General features: G+C 42.8%; 3 protein-coding genes across 4 annotated transcripts; 1 reads left to right on the top strand and 2 right to left on the bottom strand.

Annotated features, from left to right (window-relative positions):
- The first annotated feature begins 21 nt into the window (after positions 1 to 21).
- Positions 22 to 6275, top strand: LOC135351016 (stimulated by retinoic acid gene 6 protein-like). Of its 2 annotated transcripts, none has more exons than XM_064549910.1 (18): positions 22 to 162; positions 355 to 424; positions 570 to 624; positions 697 to 842; positions 951 to 1071; positions 1842 to 1932; positions 2178 to 2380; positions 2462 to 2544; positions 2606 to 2667; positions 2882 to 3059; positions 4111 to 4186; positions 4253 to 4319; positions 4604 to 4652; positions 4714 to 4825; positions 5001 to 5105; positions 5184 to 5347; positions 5430 to 5624; positions 5824 to 6275. In XM_064549910.1, the coding sequence occupies exons 2-18, from the start codon at positions 361 to 363 to the stop codon at positions 6117 to 6119; spliced, it is 2067 nt and encodes a 688-aa protein (XP_064405980.1). In that variant the 5' UTR covers positions 22 to 162; positions 355 to 360; the 3' UTR covers positions 6120 to 6275. The 2 variants fall into 2 exon arrangements, with proteins under 2 accessions (XP_064405980.1, XP_064405979.1); XM_064549909.1 differs by having other exon boundaries at positions 24 to 162; positions 539 to 624.
- Positions 6276 to 6395: 120 nt separating this feature from the next.
- LOC135351020 (stimulated by retinoic acid gene 6 protein-like) lies at positions 6396 to 11831 on the bottom strand. Its single transcript, XM_064549914.1, has 19 exons — positions 11688 to 11831; positions 11553 to 11631; positions 11387 to 11472; positions 11036 to 11184; positions 10591 to 10711; positions 10479 to 10539; positions 9751 to 9942; positions 9493 to 9578; positions 9334 to 9413; positions 9221 to 9282; positions 8877 to 9045; positions 8365 to 8440; positions 8243 to 8309; positions 8145 to 8193; positions 7964 to 8075; positions 7752 to 7856; positions 7421 to 7584; positions 6931 to 7104; positions 6396 to 6694 (listed from the first exon to the last, which is right to left on the bottom strand). The coding sequence occupies exons 1-19, from the start codon at positions 11765 to 11767 to the stop codon at positions 6498 to 6500; spliced, it is 2109 nt and encodes a 702-aa protein (XP_064405984.1). The 5' UTR covers positions 11768 to 11831; the 3' UTR covers positions 6396 to 6497.
- A 108-nt stretch (positions 11832 to 11939) lies between these two features.
- Positions 11940 to 14353, bottom strand: LOC135351026 (E3 ubiquitin-protein ligase ZNF598-like). The gene is made up of 3 exons (XM_064549922.1): positions 14056 to 14353; positions 13184 to 13923; positions 11940 to 13058 (listed from the first exon to the last, which is right to left on the bottom strand). Exons 1-3 carry the CDS (start codon positions 14215 to 14217, stop codon positions 12044 to 12046), a joined length of 1917 nt encoding a protein of 638 aa, XP_064405992.1. The 5' UTR covers positions 14218 to 14353; the 3' UTR covers positions 11940 to 12043.
- Positions 14354 to 14506: the final 153 nt, after the last annotated feature.

The raw sequence follows: 14506 nt of genomic DNA on the forward strand, positions 1-14506 counted from the left end.
GTATAATTTATTGTGGGGTGGGGCTCAACTTTTAATTTGTTTATACTGCACTGTATATAGGGAAGACAAGGTAGGAAGAAGCCAAGACGTACATGTAATTATCTCTTGGGCACAAAAGCAACTCTCTGGGATGGATGCGGCAGGCAATTCTTCTATAAACGGGTATCTTAATTTTATGCTATATATATTCTAAGCTACTCGAGTATCAAGCCTGTAGCTTGGCTAGCCAGCTCTCTATGGTCTAAATCAACTGTGTATGTGCAGCACCACCATACCCAACACACTCTATACGTACCCAATCCCTTAATAATATTGCGCCTGACACTCTGTACTGTACTACTGTATTGCCCGCAGGTCATTATGCTCTCAGGCCTTCCTCGACTCGTTCAGTTATTCCACACTAGGAGCACTCCTCGGTTTTGCCGTGAGTGATTATAATAACATACAGCATCGAGTATTTCATGTATACTTAATGTAAATGCACTGCTTTAAAGTTTAGTCCATACAGTATTATTGAGGAGTTCTCACTCACTCTCAGTTTGCCATACTCATCTTCATGACCTGTTTAGAGGGAAAGTGGATAAAATGCAAGTCTGTTAGACTATGGCTACCAAGCATAGCGGCGTAAGTTCTGTGCTAAACTTGAACACCCCAAGAGAGAAGAGCCTCACTGTGTGTAAACCTATTCTCTTACAGGCCAGTGAGCTTTCTGGTTCGCCCAAGACATCGGTTCATTTACATCCTATTATTTGGGCTGATGTCCACACAAGCTCTGTTTGTGTTATCCACTCTAAACATACCAAACATATCCAACACTTACGCTAACCTCTTCTACCTAATACGTGAGTTGTGTGTGTAGTGTAGCTCTAGCTATGGAAGGTGGGGCCATAAGAACCTGATATAATGGTATAATGGTGGTGTACGTGTGTTTGTGTATACCCCTCCTGCAGTGTTGGTGCCAGCAGGGATTGTTTTGATTCTTTCTCTCCTTTATTATCCCCTCTTTGCGTGTGTGGAGACGCAGGTGCCATTGGTGGGTCACATCATTGGATTCCTCTACTCAAGCGCGTGGTTAGTGTCCACTATGTGTACTACAGTATAGGTCTCTTTCTTTGTGGGCTATTACCAACTGGATTCAGCATGCATATGTCCTGATATGTACCGTAGCGTAATTGTCTACAGGCTTTGTTGTGGAGGAGTCCAGCCCAAACCAACTTGAGGTGTTTAATTAGCCAGCCATCTGGTTAGACAGATCCATATAAGTGTACCATAATTATGCCTCGGTGCGCATGCGCAAGCGAGGTATACGGTAGTGTGTTTGTGTGTCTGTCTGTCTGTGTGTGTAGACTGCTACAGCTGCTCAAGGATGAATCAAGTGCAAGTAAGAGTTTCTATAGGCTTCTAGTCATGTTTTCTTGGATTTTAATTCGTGGATTTGCAAAATAATGCTTCGTTCTCGAGTTATGCCTAGTTTTGCTTACTTTGAATGCCATTGCAGCCTTTCAGAAGAGCACGTAGCCAAACTTGTTTACCGAGTGTTACTACTCTACTTAGTAGTTATCTCTGCACTATAACGCTAGCTATTGGTAGCTGCAAGAGTGAGAAGAGAGCTGCAAGGCTCTGCTGATGGCAGCCATTAATTTTAGACTTGAACTTTTGGCATCGATCGTTTTAACAATAATCATGGTCGATCATTACCCACTCTTTGAGTTTGCATGCAGCAAAATAATTATTGCAGTTATTAGTAGCTTTATGTTATGTAGCTTTGGCATCTCCACCGAGGCATCAGCACCTGCGGTGCTTTCATTATAATATCATTGCTATTTGGCTACTCTCTGTAGGTTCACTCAATATGTGATAGGTGACATCATTCGTGACTACTACCCAACCCTATGCTCGGCTGAATCAACTGTTGTGGTGGACGTTAGACTGGTGAGCCATACAGTTATACTGTACCGTACAACTGGAAATTTAAATTTGGTAAAGATTGCAAAATTAAAGTTTTCCGGTGGACGCAACGTCATTGCTGTAGTAGCCACACCTGAGACGCCAAATTATAAAACTCCAAGTCAGTTCAATGGCTCATTTGCCAAATATAATACTTGCCCAATTTTCCAGTTATAACGGTATGTTATATATTATAAAAGAGTTAAAACCACACCCCCTCCCCCACCCAGATTGTGGTAACGATACTGACGTACCTACCGATTGTACTCATCAGTTTCTACATCATTCTGTGGTATCTGGGTCAGTGTATCAAGGACTGCATTTATTGCGCCCCATCCATGAGAAATCATGAAATACACGAGGACAAGGATATAGAAGTCACTACTGGTTTGTCCAAGCACCAAATCGAGCATGTCAGAGATCTCCTAAAGAAGTGAGCGTCACTCTTAAATATTATTATCTACTTGTCAATTATTTTAGTCAGTCGTTTAATTGCTATTCTCCTTATACACAGACGTCCTCAAGTGTTGCCTCCCTCCACCAAGTTCCAGTTTGTACTATTGAAGATCAAAGAAGAGCTCTTCCCCTACAATAAGGGTACGTATGTAGGCTACTGTCCCAGTGCTGTCATTGAGTCGTCTCTCTCCCCCACTTTTAGATTTTCGCTTCCCCCTGGCATTCTCTGGGGCTCTGATGGCAATGATTCTCCTTCTGTATCAGGTTAGTATGGACAGGAGCACATGAGGAGATGGAGCATCTTACTATACATGATTCACTATCGTCTAACCTTGTTTGTAATGTGCTAAGTGCTCTGTACATGTGCGGCTGATAACGCTAATATGGATTATACATACTCCACCCCCACCCACACACACCACACACACACACACACACACACACACACACCCCCACCCCACACCCACACAACACACAGCTGAGTTTCCTGATTGCTTCGTTTGGTTTCATCTTTGTGACGGATGTATCAGTAGACTACATTGCTCATGTCCAGCCTCTACTCCAGTCAGCCCAGGCTGCCGCTAACAGCACCTTCGTCAGGGAAACACTTAGAATCACTCTGGACGTTCTCAATGCTGGCTTCATTGGAGTACCTGGTGAGACTGTACACATACCTCACATATATGAACCTACTGTACACGTATTCATGGGCTACTAATTGAAATGGGACGTTCCTAACACAAGTTATGGACCACTAAAGTTAGCTCCGAAACAGGCCATTTCAGAAAAAGCACATACTTAATATCCCACGCTTTTTTCCTAAAAATGATCCAATGCCTATATAATACATGTACTGTTGTTGTGATTAGATCAAAGAAACCACAGTGCATATATTCATAATTACGCTGCATGAAGTCATGTATGACAGTGTGTAGATCAAAGCTACAGTATTACCACTTATATACATTGTAACCATGTGGCCCACCCAACAAATACATGTACATGTACATGAGTGCCACCACATAATAACTGTGGCTGTAGTGTCGAGTGCTTATAATTATACTTAGCAAGTAGGAGTGTGCAAAAGTCAGTGACATACTTTTTGAAATGGAACGTTCCTAACTCAAGTTATGGACCATCAAAGTTAGCTCTGAAAACAGGCCCATTTCAGAAAAAGCACATAATACTTAATACATGTATAGTATAAGCCACCGCTTTTTTCCTAAAATGATCCAATGTCTTTGTTTTAGATCAAAGAAACCACAGTGCAAATATTCATAATTACGCTGCATGAAGTCATGTATGACAGTGTGTAGATCAAAGCTACAGTATGACCACTTATATACATTGTAACCATGCGGCCCACCCAACAAATACATGAGTGCCACCACATAATAATTGTGGCTGTAGTATCGAGTGCTTATAATTATACTCAAGTAGGAGTGTGCAAAAGTCAGTGGCAGGAGCTAGTAAAGTGTATTAAAAGTCTACCTACACTAGGTATGCATAAGCGCATGCGTGTGGTGTGTTTGTATAATTATGTCAAGAAGTATTCCGCTCACGTGGAATGTCTAAAAATGATTTTTGCTGAGTCTGAGAATAGCTTGAGTTGCATGCCCTCTTCTCTTATAAGCCCTTGATAGTATTTTACTGGTCTACTGCCAATATATGGATGATTTTTTTAAACCGTTGTTTCTGATCTTACAGTGATTGTTGTGCTTGCACCGTTTGTGTCTCTGATTGTGTGTGGGTGTCTCCTGTTCCACATGGTGGCTTCTGTGAGGTGAGGGGGCGGCACTGTGTGTGTGTGTGTGTGTGTGGTGTGGGTGATATTCTTATAATCTTGCAGCAAGCAAATCAGACGTTTTGCACGAGAAGGATTTCAGAAAGAACTACCCTCTCCATTTTCCAGAGTGGTGAGTGTGTGTGTAAACTATAGCTGCACTGTTAACCCCAGCGTTAAACAAAGCATCCATAACTTTAGTTCCGTTGGTCCAATCACATCTGAAAGATTGAAGATAGGCCTTTCAGATAATGTGTTAAATTTTGGGCCTGCTTTTGAAAATGGGAAATTATGGCCTACCATCTGAACGGCTTCCTTCTAAGCTTTCAGAAAATCAGAACTTTAAATTGGATCACCAGAACTCTAGTTACAGAGCCAACTCTAGTACTCTCAAAATATTATCATTGATTGTTACAGCCATCGTCTTGGAAATACATTGGCTATCAGATCGGCTTCTTTGTGTTCGGTGAGTCATCCCCTGTATTCTAGTACTGTATGTCACCCCCCTCCTCCCCTCATACACACAGCGTGGATCATCTATGCCTTGCTGTTTATTCTGGCTGGTATTGCAGTTATTATAGTGTTCATATTTCTGACGGACCTGACAGAACCGACTGTAGTCGTCTTACTCTACCTCCTGTAAGTACTGTACATCTCGCAAAATTTGCATATGTTTGATGCTCGCAAAACATTCTAGTATGGTAGTTAAGGTACGTGCAGTTTATGTACTTATACATATACACAGTTTGTACATGTACCTAGATGAACTGTACATGCACGTCCCAATCATAATTATAGTGTGCTCTCATTGCAGTCTTCCCCTGTTGTGGACCAAGGTGTTCCTTGTTCTCCAAAGTCTCATCTGTTACTGCGTCTTCTTTGCTGATAAGAAGGGCAAGTTTATTGCCATCAAAAACAGGTATGTTAACAATTGTACATTACTGTAAAGTCAATTTTATGGAGTTTTATGTCTTGTACTTTGACCTTTTGCGTGTAGAGGACTGTTCAACTGGTTCTCGTATCTGCTCTTTTTCTACAACGGGTTTGCTGGTTTTATGGGAGCAGTAATTCGGACCCTAATGGCCAGCCTCTTTGGCCTCGTACTCCTGTTCCGGCTGGACACTGTGGTTCTAATGAGGGGCTTTGAGACATTCGATTATGGTACGTTTGAGTTTATCATGTCATCCAATTTATTAACTCGAGTGCCTAATTAGAATGGTATTGTGATATTTCTTGTGTATAGGTCATAACAGTTTCCTTGGTTTCCTGTACCTGGACTACGTGTACAACAACGCCATTATCCACGTGTTCTTCAATATCCTGCTCAACCCAGCTGCCTACAAGCAACCCAACCACAGGAACTCCTCCCTCGTCAAGCAGTACGGGATCAAGGCTGGTGACGATACAGCTGTCATCACTGGGAACCAGACTCTGAAAAGTGTGCATCCTATAATGACTGTAGCTAGTGTGTGCTGGAATGTAGGGCCTTGTACTGTGCATCTCACATATTTCTTAATATTGTTTCGATAGTTGTTTCTATTCTTTTCCTTATAGTGGAAAACCTTATCTCTATATTTCTCGTGTCTTACATACCTCTTAACCATGATTATAATTATGCTTTTCATTCATGTCTGTAGGTCGTAGGATTCATAACCGATGGCTACTGGCCTACTCACTCCTAAACAACCCATCTCTACAAGAGCTGCGGTGGCATGCAATACAGGACAAGAAAAGAGGGTCACCCACTTCACTGCTAGTACGGACTTCTTCTCCCATTGAGAATGAGCTGGAACCGAGTGAGAGTGTTGCGGTGGACGTGAGGTTGTCTGGTGAGCATGGTTCCATTCAGTTGAGGGACGGTGCTGCAGAACAAGCGTCCAATGAGATTGAGTTGGCAGAGATTAGTGTCGATATTAAAAGTGCCGCCGTGTGACAAACATCATTAACATTAATTATATCTGTGTAGCTTGTGATTGACTTTGAACCCTATACAAACATACTGAACTCTTACTCATTAGCATCATTATTTTTATACGTTGTACGTCTTTGTGAAACTGTATTAATGATATTCATGGTTTTGGTTTAATGAGTATAATCAATCCTAATTAATTTTACTTCCTCAGGGTCCAGGGCAGTTCGGCCTGAAATGCTGAAACAGGTTCTTATAATATATATAAAGACGACCTTTCCCCTAATTTCAATAGCTGACTTTGTTAGTGATTATTTCATATCCATAGGTACAGCAACAAGATGATTATAGAACGAAGATATAATTATTACATAAAAACAATAATTAAGGAACAAACAGTATTTAAGCTGTAGCTTCGTGTTCATCATCATTGTCTGATCTCTGAACGGTGGTGTTAGTTGCAAAGGACGGTAGCTCCAGTTCTTCGTAGCTTGTATCCATAGCAGCCCTGGTTACTAGGTTAGAGGCTGTCAGTTTCACCAGAGAGGGGTTCCTGATTAGAGTGTAGGCCACCAGCCAGCGATTGCGAGCCTGTACACCTGTAGAGGGTGGGCATGTGATAGTCATGTGTAAGGTGATAGTCATGTGACAGTCATGTGTAAAGGTGATAGTCATGTGACAGTCATTATCCTAATGGGATATACCATTACACACACAATTCTCTCGCAGTTGGTTTGACCACTTAAAAGCATTTAATTTATAATATATATCCCCCTAGTAACCGTTCGGTTACTACAATAGTCGATTGATAGAGATATTAATTACTGTGCCTCACCGTTACAGGAGACAGTCCTCCCCTCCCCCTCTCCCTCCTCCTGACTGAGTATGCTACGAGCCGACGCCCTGAGGCGCTTCCCCAGGCTACACTTGAGCAGTCCTATAAACACATGCACCACTGCATTGTTGTACGTGTAGTCCAAGTACATGAAACCAAGGTAGGCCTTGTGACCTGTATAGGGAAATATACAGTCTGAGCGTTAAATAGAGCATCTTTGAGCGGCCATAACTTTAGATAATGTGTTATTAAATTAGAAGTTAGTTTTCGGCCTGTTATAGGATTCAGATGGGATGCTTAACTCTCAAAATTGTAACAGGACATAATTTCCATTTTCAGAAAAAGACCATGGGCACCAAAAACAGGCCAAATATTAACTTTTAATTATCGTTAAATTTGGACCATCAGAAGAAGTCTAGTTACAGAGCCAACTCTAGTACTTTCAAAATAAAGGTGGTGTAATAAAACAATGGATATACTGTCCACTCACCAAAGTCAAATCTCTCGAAGCCCCTCATCAGGACCACTCTGTCCAGCCGAAACAGGAGCAGTATGGTGAAGAGGCTGGCCAGTAGGGTCCGGAGAATGGCGTTCACAAAACCAGCAAACCCGTTGTAGAAGAAAAGGAGGAAAGAGAACCAGTTGAACAGACGTCTGCATAACAGAAACAGAATAGCTCTGAACCAGCACAACCAATTCTGCCCCAATCTGTGCACTACACACACACACACAATACTATTTTATAATAAAAGTCGTGTGTGCAATGAGATTGAAACACACCACTTAATTAGAGACTCGCTGCCTTACCAACAAAAGCTTACGTGTTGGTCAATGCAATGAACTTCCCCTTTTTGTCCACAAAGAAGACAAGCCTGCAGACGATGCTCTGAGCCAGGAAGATGAGCTGAGACCATCCCACTGGAACACTAGAGGGGGAGAGGGGAGAGGGGACCGGGGTAAAAGTTATGTAATCAGGCCCGATTACACTTACAACGTGCATGTACATAGAGAGCCACAAAGCTAGCTAGCTCACATTAAGGAGAGGAGGAGCAGTGTCGTGAAGTCTGGGAAGAACCTGAAGCCCATGTACAAACCACTGGCGACCACACCCGCCACTAACATCAGCACCGTATACACCGAGTACGCTGTAAGGAATAACACAATAATTATTAATACGTCTTTATAATTATAAGCTAGAGAAAATTAAAGCTTACCAAGAACAAAGAATCCGATTTGATATCCAATGTACTTCCAAGCTGAGGGCTGGGAAGGGTACACATGAGGTCAAAGTTCAGCATAGTATTGTACTCACCACTCTCGAGGCAGGTGAGGGTAGGGGAACTTTGAACCCTGTCTTGGCCAGCATCTTACACTCTTTGCTGTAATAATACATTGTTATGGCATACAGGAGTTATTAGAGGGTGGGCAGGTCACCTGACTGATCCAACCATGTGGACCAATAGGAAGAGACATAAGAGGAAGGAGAGCACAGGGGAGATACACAACAACACTGTGGGAGGTTACAATGGGGATACACAACAACACTGTGGGGGGGGTACAGGGGAGATACACAACAACACTGTGGGGGGGTACAGGGGAGATACACAATAACACTGTGGGGGGTACAGGGGAGATACACAACAACACTGTGGGGGGTTACAAGGGAGATACACAACAACACTGTGGGGGGGGTACAGGGGAGATACATAACACATAACAACACTGTGGGGGGTACAGGGGAGATACACAACAACACTGTGGGGGGGGTACAGGGGAGATACACAACAACACTGTGGGGGGGGTACAGGGAAGATACACAACAACACTGTGGGGGGGGGTACAGGGAACAACACAACAACACTGTGGGGGGGAGGTACAGGGGAGATACACAACAACACTGTGGGGGGGGGGGGCACTACACTCTGGGAGCTATCCATCTAAAGTACCTGGCAGACCAATGTAGACTATTTCAGAGACTTGGGTGAGCTCATTGATGTATATCGAGTCGTTGGTGAGAATGCTGAGGTTGGAGAGGAGGGGCTCCAGAGTTTCCTTGTAAAATGAGGGGAGGATCGTGGTCAGGGAAACACCCAATATCACGATCCGTATAGTCAGCTATAATTTTAGGGGACAGCAAAGACATCATAATTATCATTGTACGTAAATAATTATACAGCCGTACGGTACGCATGCAAAGTTATCATACAGACAGTGGATTAAATGTAGCTGGAGGACAAGTAAAAGATAATTAAGTACATTGTCTTTTTCACACATAGAGAGATGTACCCACCTGATAGAGCAACATTGCCATGGCAACCAGAGCTCCCATGAACGGCAGTGGAAACCTAAACCCTGAAAATGGGTACAATATCTCATTTCTGATACACAACAAATAACACACACCTGAGTGATAGGGGAAGAAGTAGTTTTTCACTTTCTTTACTACCTCCTTTAGCCGGGTCCTCTCCACTGGTGGCTCAGGTCTACAGGAGGTGTGTGTGTGGTGTGTGTTTTGTGTGTGTGGGTGTGTATATTACAGTATATAGGGCTCGCAGTACTTACTTTTTGAGCAGTGTCTTGACGTGTGTGAGGTGATAGCGCTTCACACCGAGTGTTACACGTCCTCTCGCAGTCGCCAGCTGTTGGTACTGTAGGAGGTAGGGAGGCAACAATAGTAGCAGAGCGTTAAACACTCGAAGGTTTCTTTTAGAGTGTGTTGGCGAGTAATTTTTCGTCACAGCAAGTAAATTTCCTTGCACCTGTCAACTTTTAATATTTGGAACCCCACTTGTGCGAAAAGAAACCTTGCTCCCTCCTTACCTGTCCATTTCTTGTAGTGAAGAGTGTTTCTGCTGACTCGGTCATTTCCTCCTCCCCCCTGAGTGCCAGAGACCCCCTGCATAGCTGCACGGCCCCCCACACGACCTTGTACATGTACCAGCCTACTACAATGAGAGCTGCTACAACAACAGGAATATTCATGGCCACGTCAACAAGAATGTCAACAAGCTCCTGAAGGGAGGGAACAGAGTGATTTAATTATCAGTCGCACCAGGAGTGGATGAATATACGCCTGTCCCGCAAATTGAGTTAACTTGTGGAGAAAATCAAGAGAAAGTAATGGATACCGTAAAACTAGAATATTTTGCTGGTGACAAACCTTTGCAAATCAGCCAAAAATCACCAAAAAGTTGACCCTTTACGATGTAACTATTGAGTTTCTTGAACACTAGAAATAGAGTCCATACAGACAATACATGAACATCTAACTATTGCGTTCTGGCAAGAAACGTGTGTATTTACTAGTAAGTTATTGTTGCGAATTGATCAACACTCGCAAAGTTCTCATAATTATGTTTGATGCTCGCAAAAGATTCTAGTAATACGGTAGCAGAGGAGGTCCGACAGGCGCGGTGCAGCTCAAGTAATTAGACCGCGCCTGTCGTACTTCCTCTGGATGGATAGTGAGGAAGGAAGAGGATATAGGGAAAGGCTAAAAGGTTGACCCACTGCTATAAAATGGTAGCTACGTACATACACTGCCATACCGTATCGTTGCAGATCAAGAAACCGTACTTCATCACTAGTGAACTAAAGAGCCCCATAAACCTGTACAGGGAGAGGGGTGTGTGTAACACACTAGAGTCACTCCGTGCTCACCAGAGGATAGAATAGAGGAGACCCAGTATTCTCCCCAGCCAGGGCCGAGGTGCCCTCACACACGCAAACAGGGGAAAGTAGATGAGGGAGAGCATGGCCACCAGGATGAGAGGCTGTAACACTGTATGCATGGGGGTACATATAATTATGTATACACTAATAAGGAGATAACTACAATTCGATACAAAAAACCTGCAGCTGAGCACGCGCTTAAAATAAAGATACGCTTATAGTCGAGTAAGCGCTAATAATCCAGTTTCTACGGAAGGTATACACTAAAAGAGCATTATAAGTACAGTAGTTAGTAACTGATACGTGTAGAGCTAAGTGATTTCTGAATCACAAACAATCATTATCTACATCTACATTGTTAGAGCAACACATACATACACGGTCTTAATGCATTGTACACGTAGGTAGGGTTATAAGCACATGAAAGGCTCACAGATTTTGTAGAATAGTTTGTCGTAGAGGTTGTTAAAGCCGTCTGGAATATTCGACGTCTGAAACACTTGAAGGATGGAGGTTGCCATGACACCAAATATGACTGTATAGACAGTACGATATCGCGGGGTCACCAGAAAGTCCACTGGCCTGTAGGTAATACACACATCAACGTAATATCACATTAGGCAATATTAATGTACATAACAGAAATAATTATTTACGGTACAATCATGCTATTAGCCAGTAATTATTCATGTGCGTACGATTATTTATGTACAAGGATAATCTCCTCATGTGCTTCTGTTACACACTATAAGGACAGAACACTATGACATCATATGACACGTACACTGGCAATCCAGGGACCCCCCACAAACAGTTGGGTCCGAGGCGCCGTCGCTTCTGGGTGAAGCTGAGAATGACGAGTATGACGAGCTGCACGGGGGAGAGGGGGATTATAAGATCATCTCTCTCTTAGTTACAATGCTACGTACGTCTCAGAGTAATGTACTTACTGAGGCGACAAATTGCCCTATAAGGACACAGAGACTAATGAAGTTGATCTGTTCCTTAGAGGGACACTCACCACCAGAGCTGCCGGGGAAGCAAACAGACACCATGTCATAATAATATTCATTTACTGTGTGTACCTGTTGCTACTGTTGTTGTCTGAGTCCATACTGTAAGCTCTGAAGTGGCTCATCAGATCATATCCTTGGGATTCCTGCATGCTGGGCAGTACAGCTAGCTATAATTATATCTACTAGCTTTTTACATGTAGTGATACAATGGGACAATCCCTACCGGTAGAGGTGTGTCTTTAAAACCACCTATACCAGATGGTGCAATTCTCTTTATGTCTCCACAACAACAACCAATTTGAAGTACACAGTTCACTAAAATCACAAACACAATAATAATTATAGAGTCGACCTAGTCACACAAACTATGAAAGTACTACAAAATACATTACTGTAATTACAGGTATCAAGCCAGGTCCAACTAACTACGTACTACGTACAACCATGTTCCAAGCTGCAGTTCCAGTGATCACCTTGCTCCCTTGTACAGTGCTAGCTGTTTCCAAACTTGGGTAGTCAGAATCACTCAGTACACCCTGTGTCAATGGTCGGCCTCCCGAGCTCCACACACTAGTAGTACTAACTTTAGCTTTCTTCTTTGACTTGCCCTTCCTAACAGGAGCAGAAAGAGATGGTCGAGAAAAATATCTCGATAGTTCAATTTGTTTTTCTTCTTCAGGGAATACAGCTGCTACGTTTGGACCAATTTCCTCCCATTTTGGGCCGAATAGATTAGAACATTGGTTCATGTACTCAATAGCAGATATCTGATCGTTTCTATACCAACCTGATAGTGTTTTAAATTGTGTGAATTTTGTCTTGTCTAGAACAGCTCGAATTTTTTCAACAATTTTTGTCTCCACTTGTTTCCTTGACAATGGAATTTTATCGCCACCCATTTTCTCACGAGGCTCAGATAATGAGGGAAAAGATTCAGCAGTATATGCAGGGACAATCTTTTCTTTCTTGGGTTTGCAATTTTTCTTGGGTTGTTTTTGTTCAGGTTTTTCACTTCTTGCCCACGCTCCAAAATTATGTAAGCCAGTTAATTCGCTCTGGGCAACTAATCGAGTGTCTTCTTGTTTCGCAATTTCCCCTCCAGCAGCAATTTCTGGCCAATCGTTTCTTTTCTTTTCTGGCTTTGTCAGGACAGTAATATTTTCAAATCCAGGAGGTTTAGTGAGTTCAGGTTTTGATTTTGAGACGGATTCGGCAGTATCAGAGTAAGGATTGAATGCAGTAGTTTCAAACGTTTGTTGAGATTTGCGTATCACTTCAGGCTGAGGGGTTGGAACCACTCTTGATCTTGAGAACCCAGGGGGAGGTTTAGTTTCTTCATCAGGAGACTTCCTGGGGAGAGATGGGGACGGTTTAGTGGGTTTCTCTGCTCGTTGTGTGGGGGCCGACAAAGCAGTGGCTACCTCCAGCTCTTCTTGCTCTCTGCAAGGGAGAACAAATGGTAGAGCAGTAAATACATGTACACTGCACAGAAGCTAGTTTCTAATCTCACTTAATTGATAACCTTACAAAGTACTGTACACACACAAGTACACAGATGACCTCACCTCCTCTGTGCTGTTCTGCCACTCCTCTGATTGAAGTAAGGGGCACCCCTGCCCCTACCAACATCACCACCACTACCATAGCTAAATCCAAGCTCCAACTGTTTCATCTGCTTCACCTCTGCCTTGGAGAGCCCGTGGATATGAATGGATGCACGATGCGCTTGAATGTCTATCTGGGATCGAAACACAGACGTTAGTTTCTCTTCTCTACACGACCCCTCTTCGCATAAAAAGTGTTCTTCTTTGAAATGCTTTCGTAGCATCGGGTAACTCTTGTAGTAGTCTTGTCTGCCATTGCTTTCACAGATGTGACACCACAAATGGTCCGTACGCAAGTGTGTATGAAGTACATCGTTGTCTAGGTAACGGTTGTCACAGAATTTACAGAGGGGGTGTCCCTTATAAGATGTGTCGTCGGTATCTCCAAGACGACGATGTTTGGTGAGCATCGAACGAGTATACGATCGAAACTCGCGAGGGAAAAGTTTCAAATTATCCACACAGATCTCACAATAGTGTAAATCATGGAAACGGTTCATATGGTCTCGTAACTGTTTAAAAGTTTGAAACATTTTCTCCTCTTCCGGGGCACACTTGTCACACGAATTTTGCCGTAGAGCTTCGTACACTTGATATAGCTTATGGTTCTCGAATAATATCCCATGCTTCCTATCACCAAGGAAACCCGAACGAGAACGAGACAGCTGAGAGAATGGCTTTACCTCACGACACACAAATACCTGTGACGTATATAAAAAATACGTGAGATGGAATAATTAATACACACAACAAAAGGTCAAGTTTGAAAAACAATTCTGGTTGTCTACTGTGGTATTTTATTGTCTATTAAAGATTCTATTGTTTTCTCTCACCCGGTCCAGCTTTAGTCTACAGACAGAGCAGTCCCTCTGGTCACAGAGGGTCCTTAGCTTGGCAGTACAGCGGATACAGGTGGGGTGGTCACACTCGCCCACAGCCCAACAGGTCGACTCGTGGCAACAAAGGTCACAGATTTTGGGGGACACGGCAGCCATTGGATAATGATAGGAATAGTTGTGTTGTAAAGAGTTTCAGTAGTTTGTTGAACGTATAGTGGCTATACAAAAGCTTGTCTCTTGTGCTTCTAGTTCTTAGAACTTCCAATAATAATTAATGTGCGGTTTCAAGCGTTTCTAAAATTAGTACAATAAGTCTGACGTCATATAAAAGGTTGCACCATCTACAGCCATAAAAAATACAATGTCATGCATGAGTAATTATTTTGGTAGAATAAGATCTACATTTACCATATAATTATTTTCTTCCTTCAGACCTACAAAAATC

The sequence above is a fragment of the Halichondria panicea genome, chromosome 17, assembly GCF_963675165.1.
Source record: "Halichondria panicea chromosome 17, odHalPani1.1, whole genome shotgun sequence".
Lineage (NCBI taxonomy): Eukaryota > Metazoa > Porifera > Demospongiae > Suberitida > Halichondriidae > Halichondria > Halichondria panicea.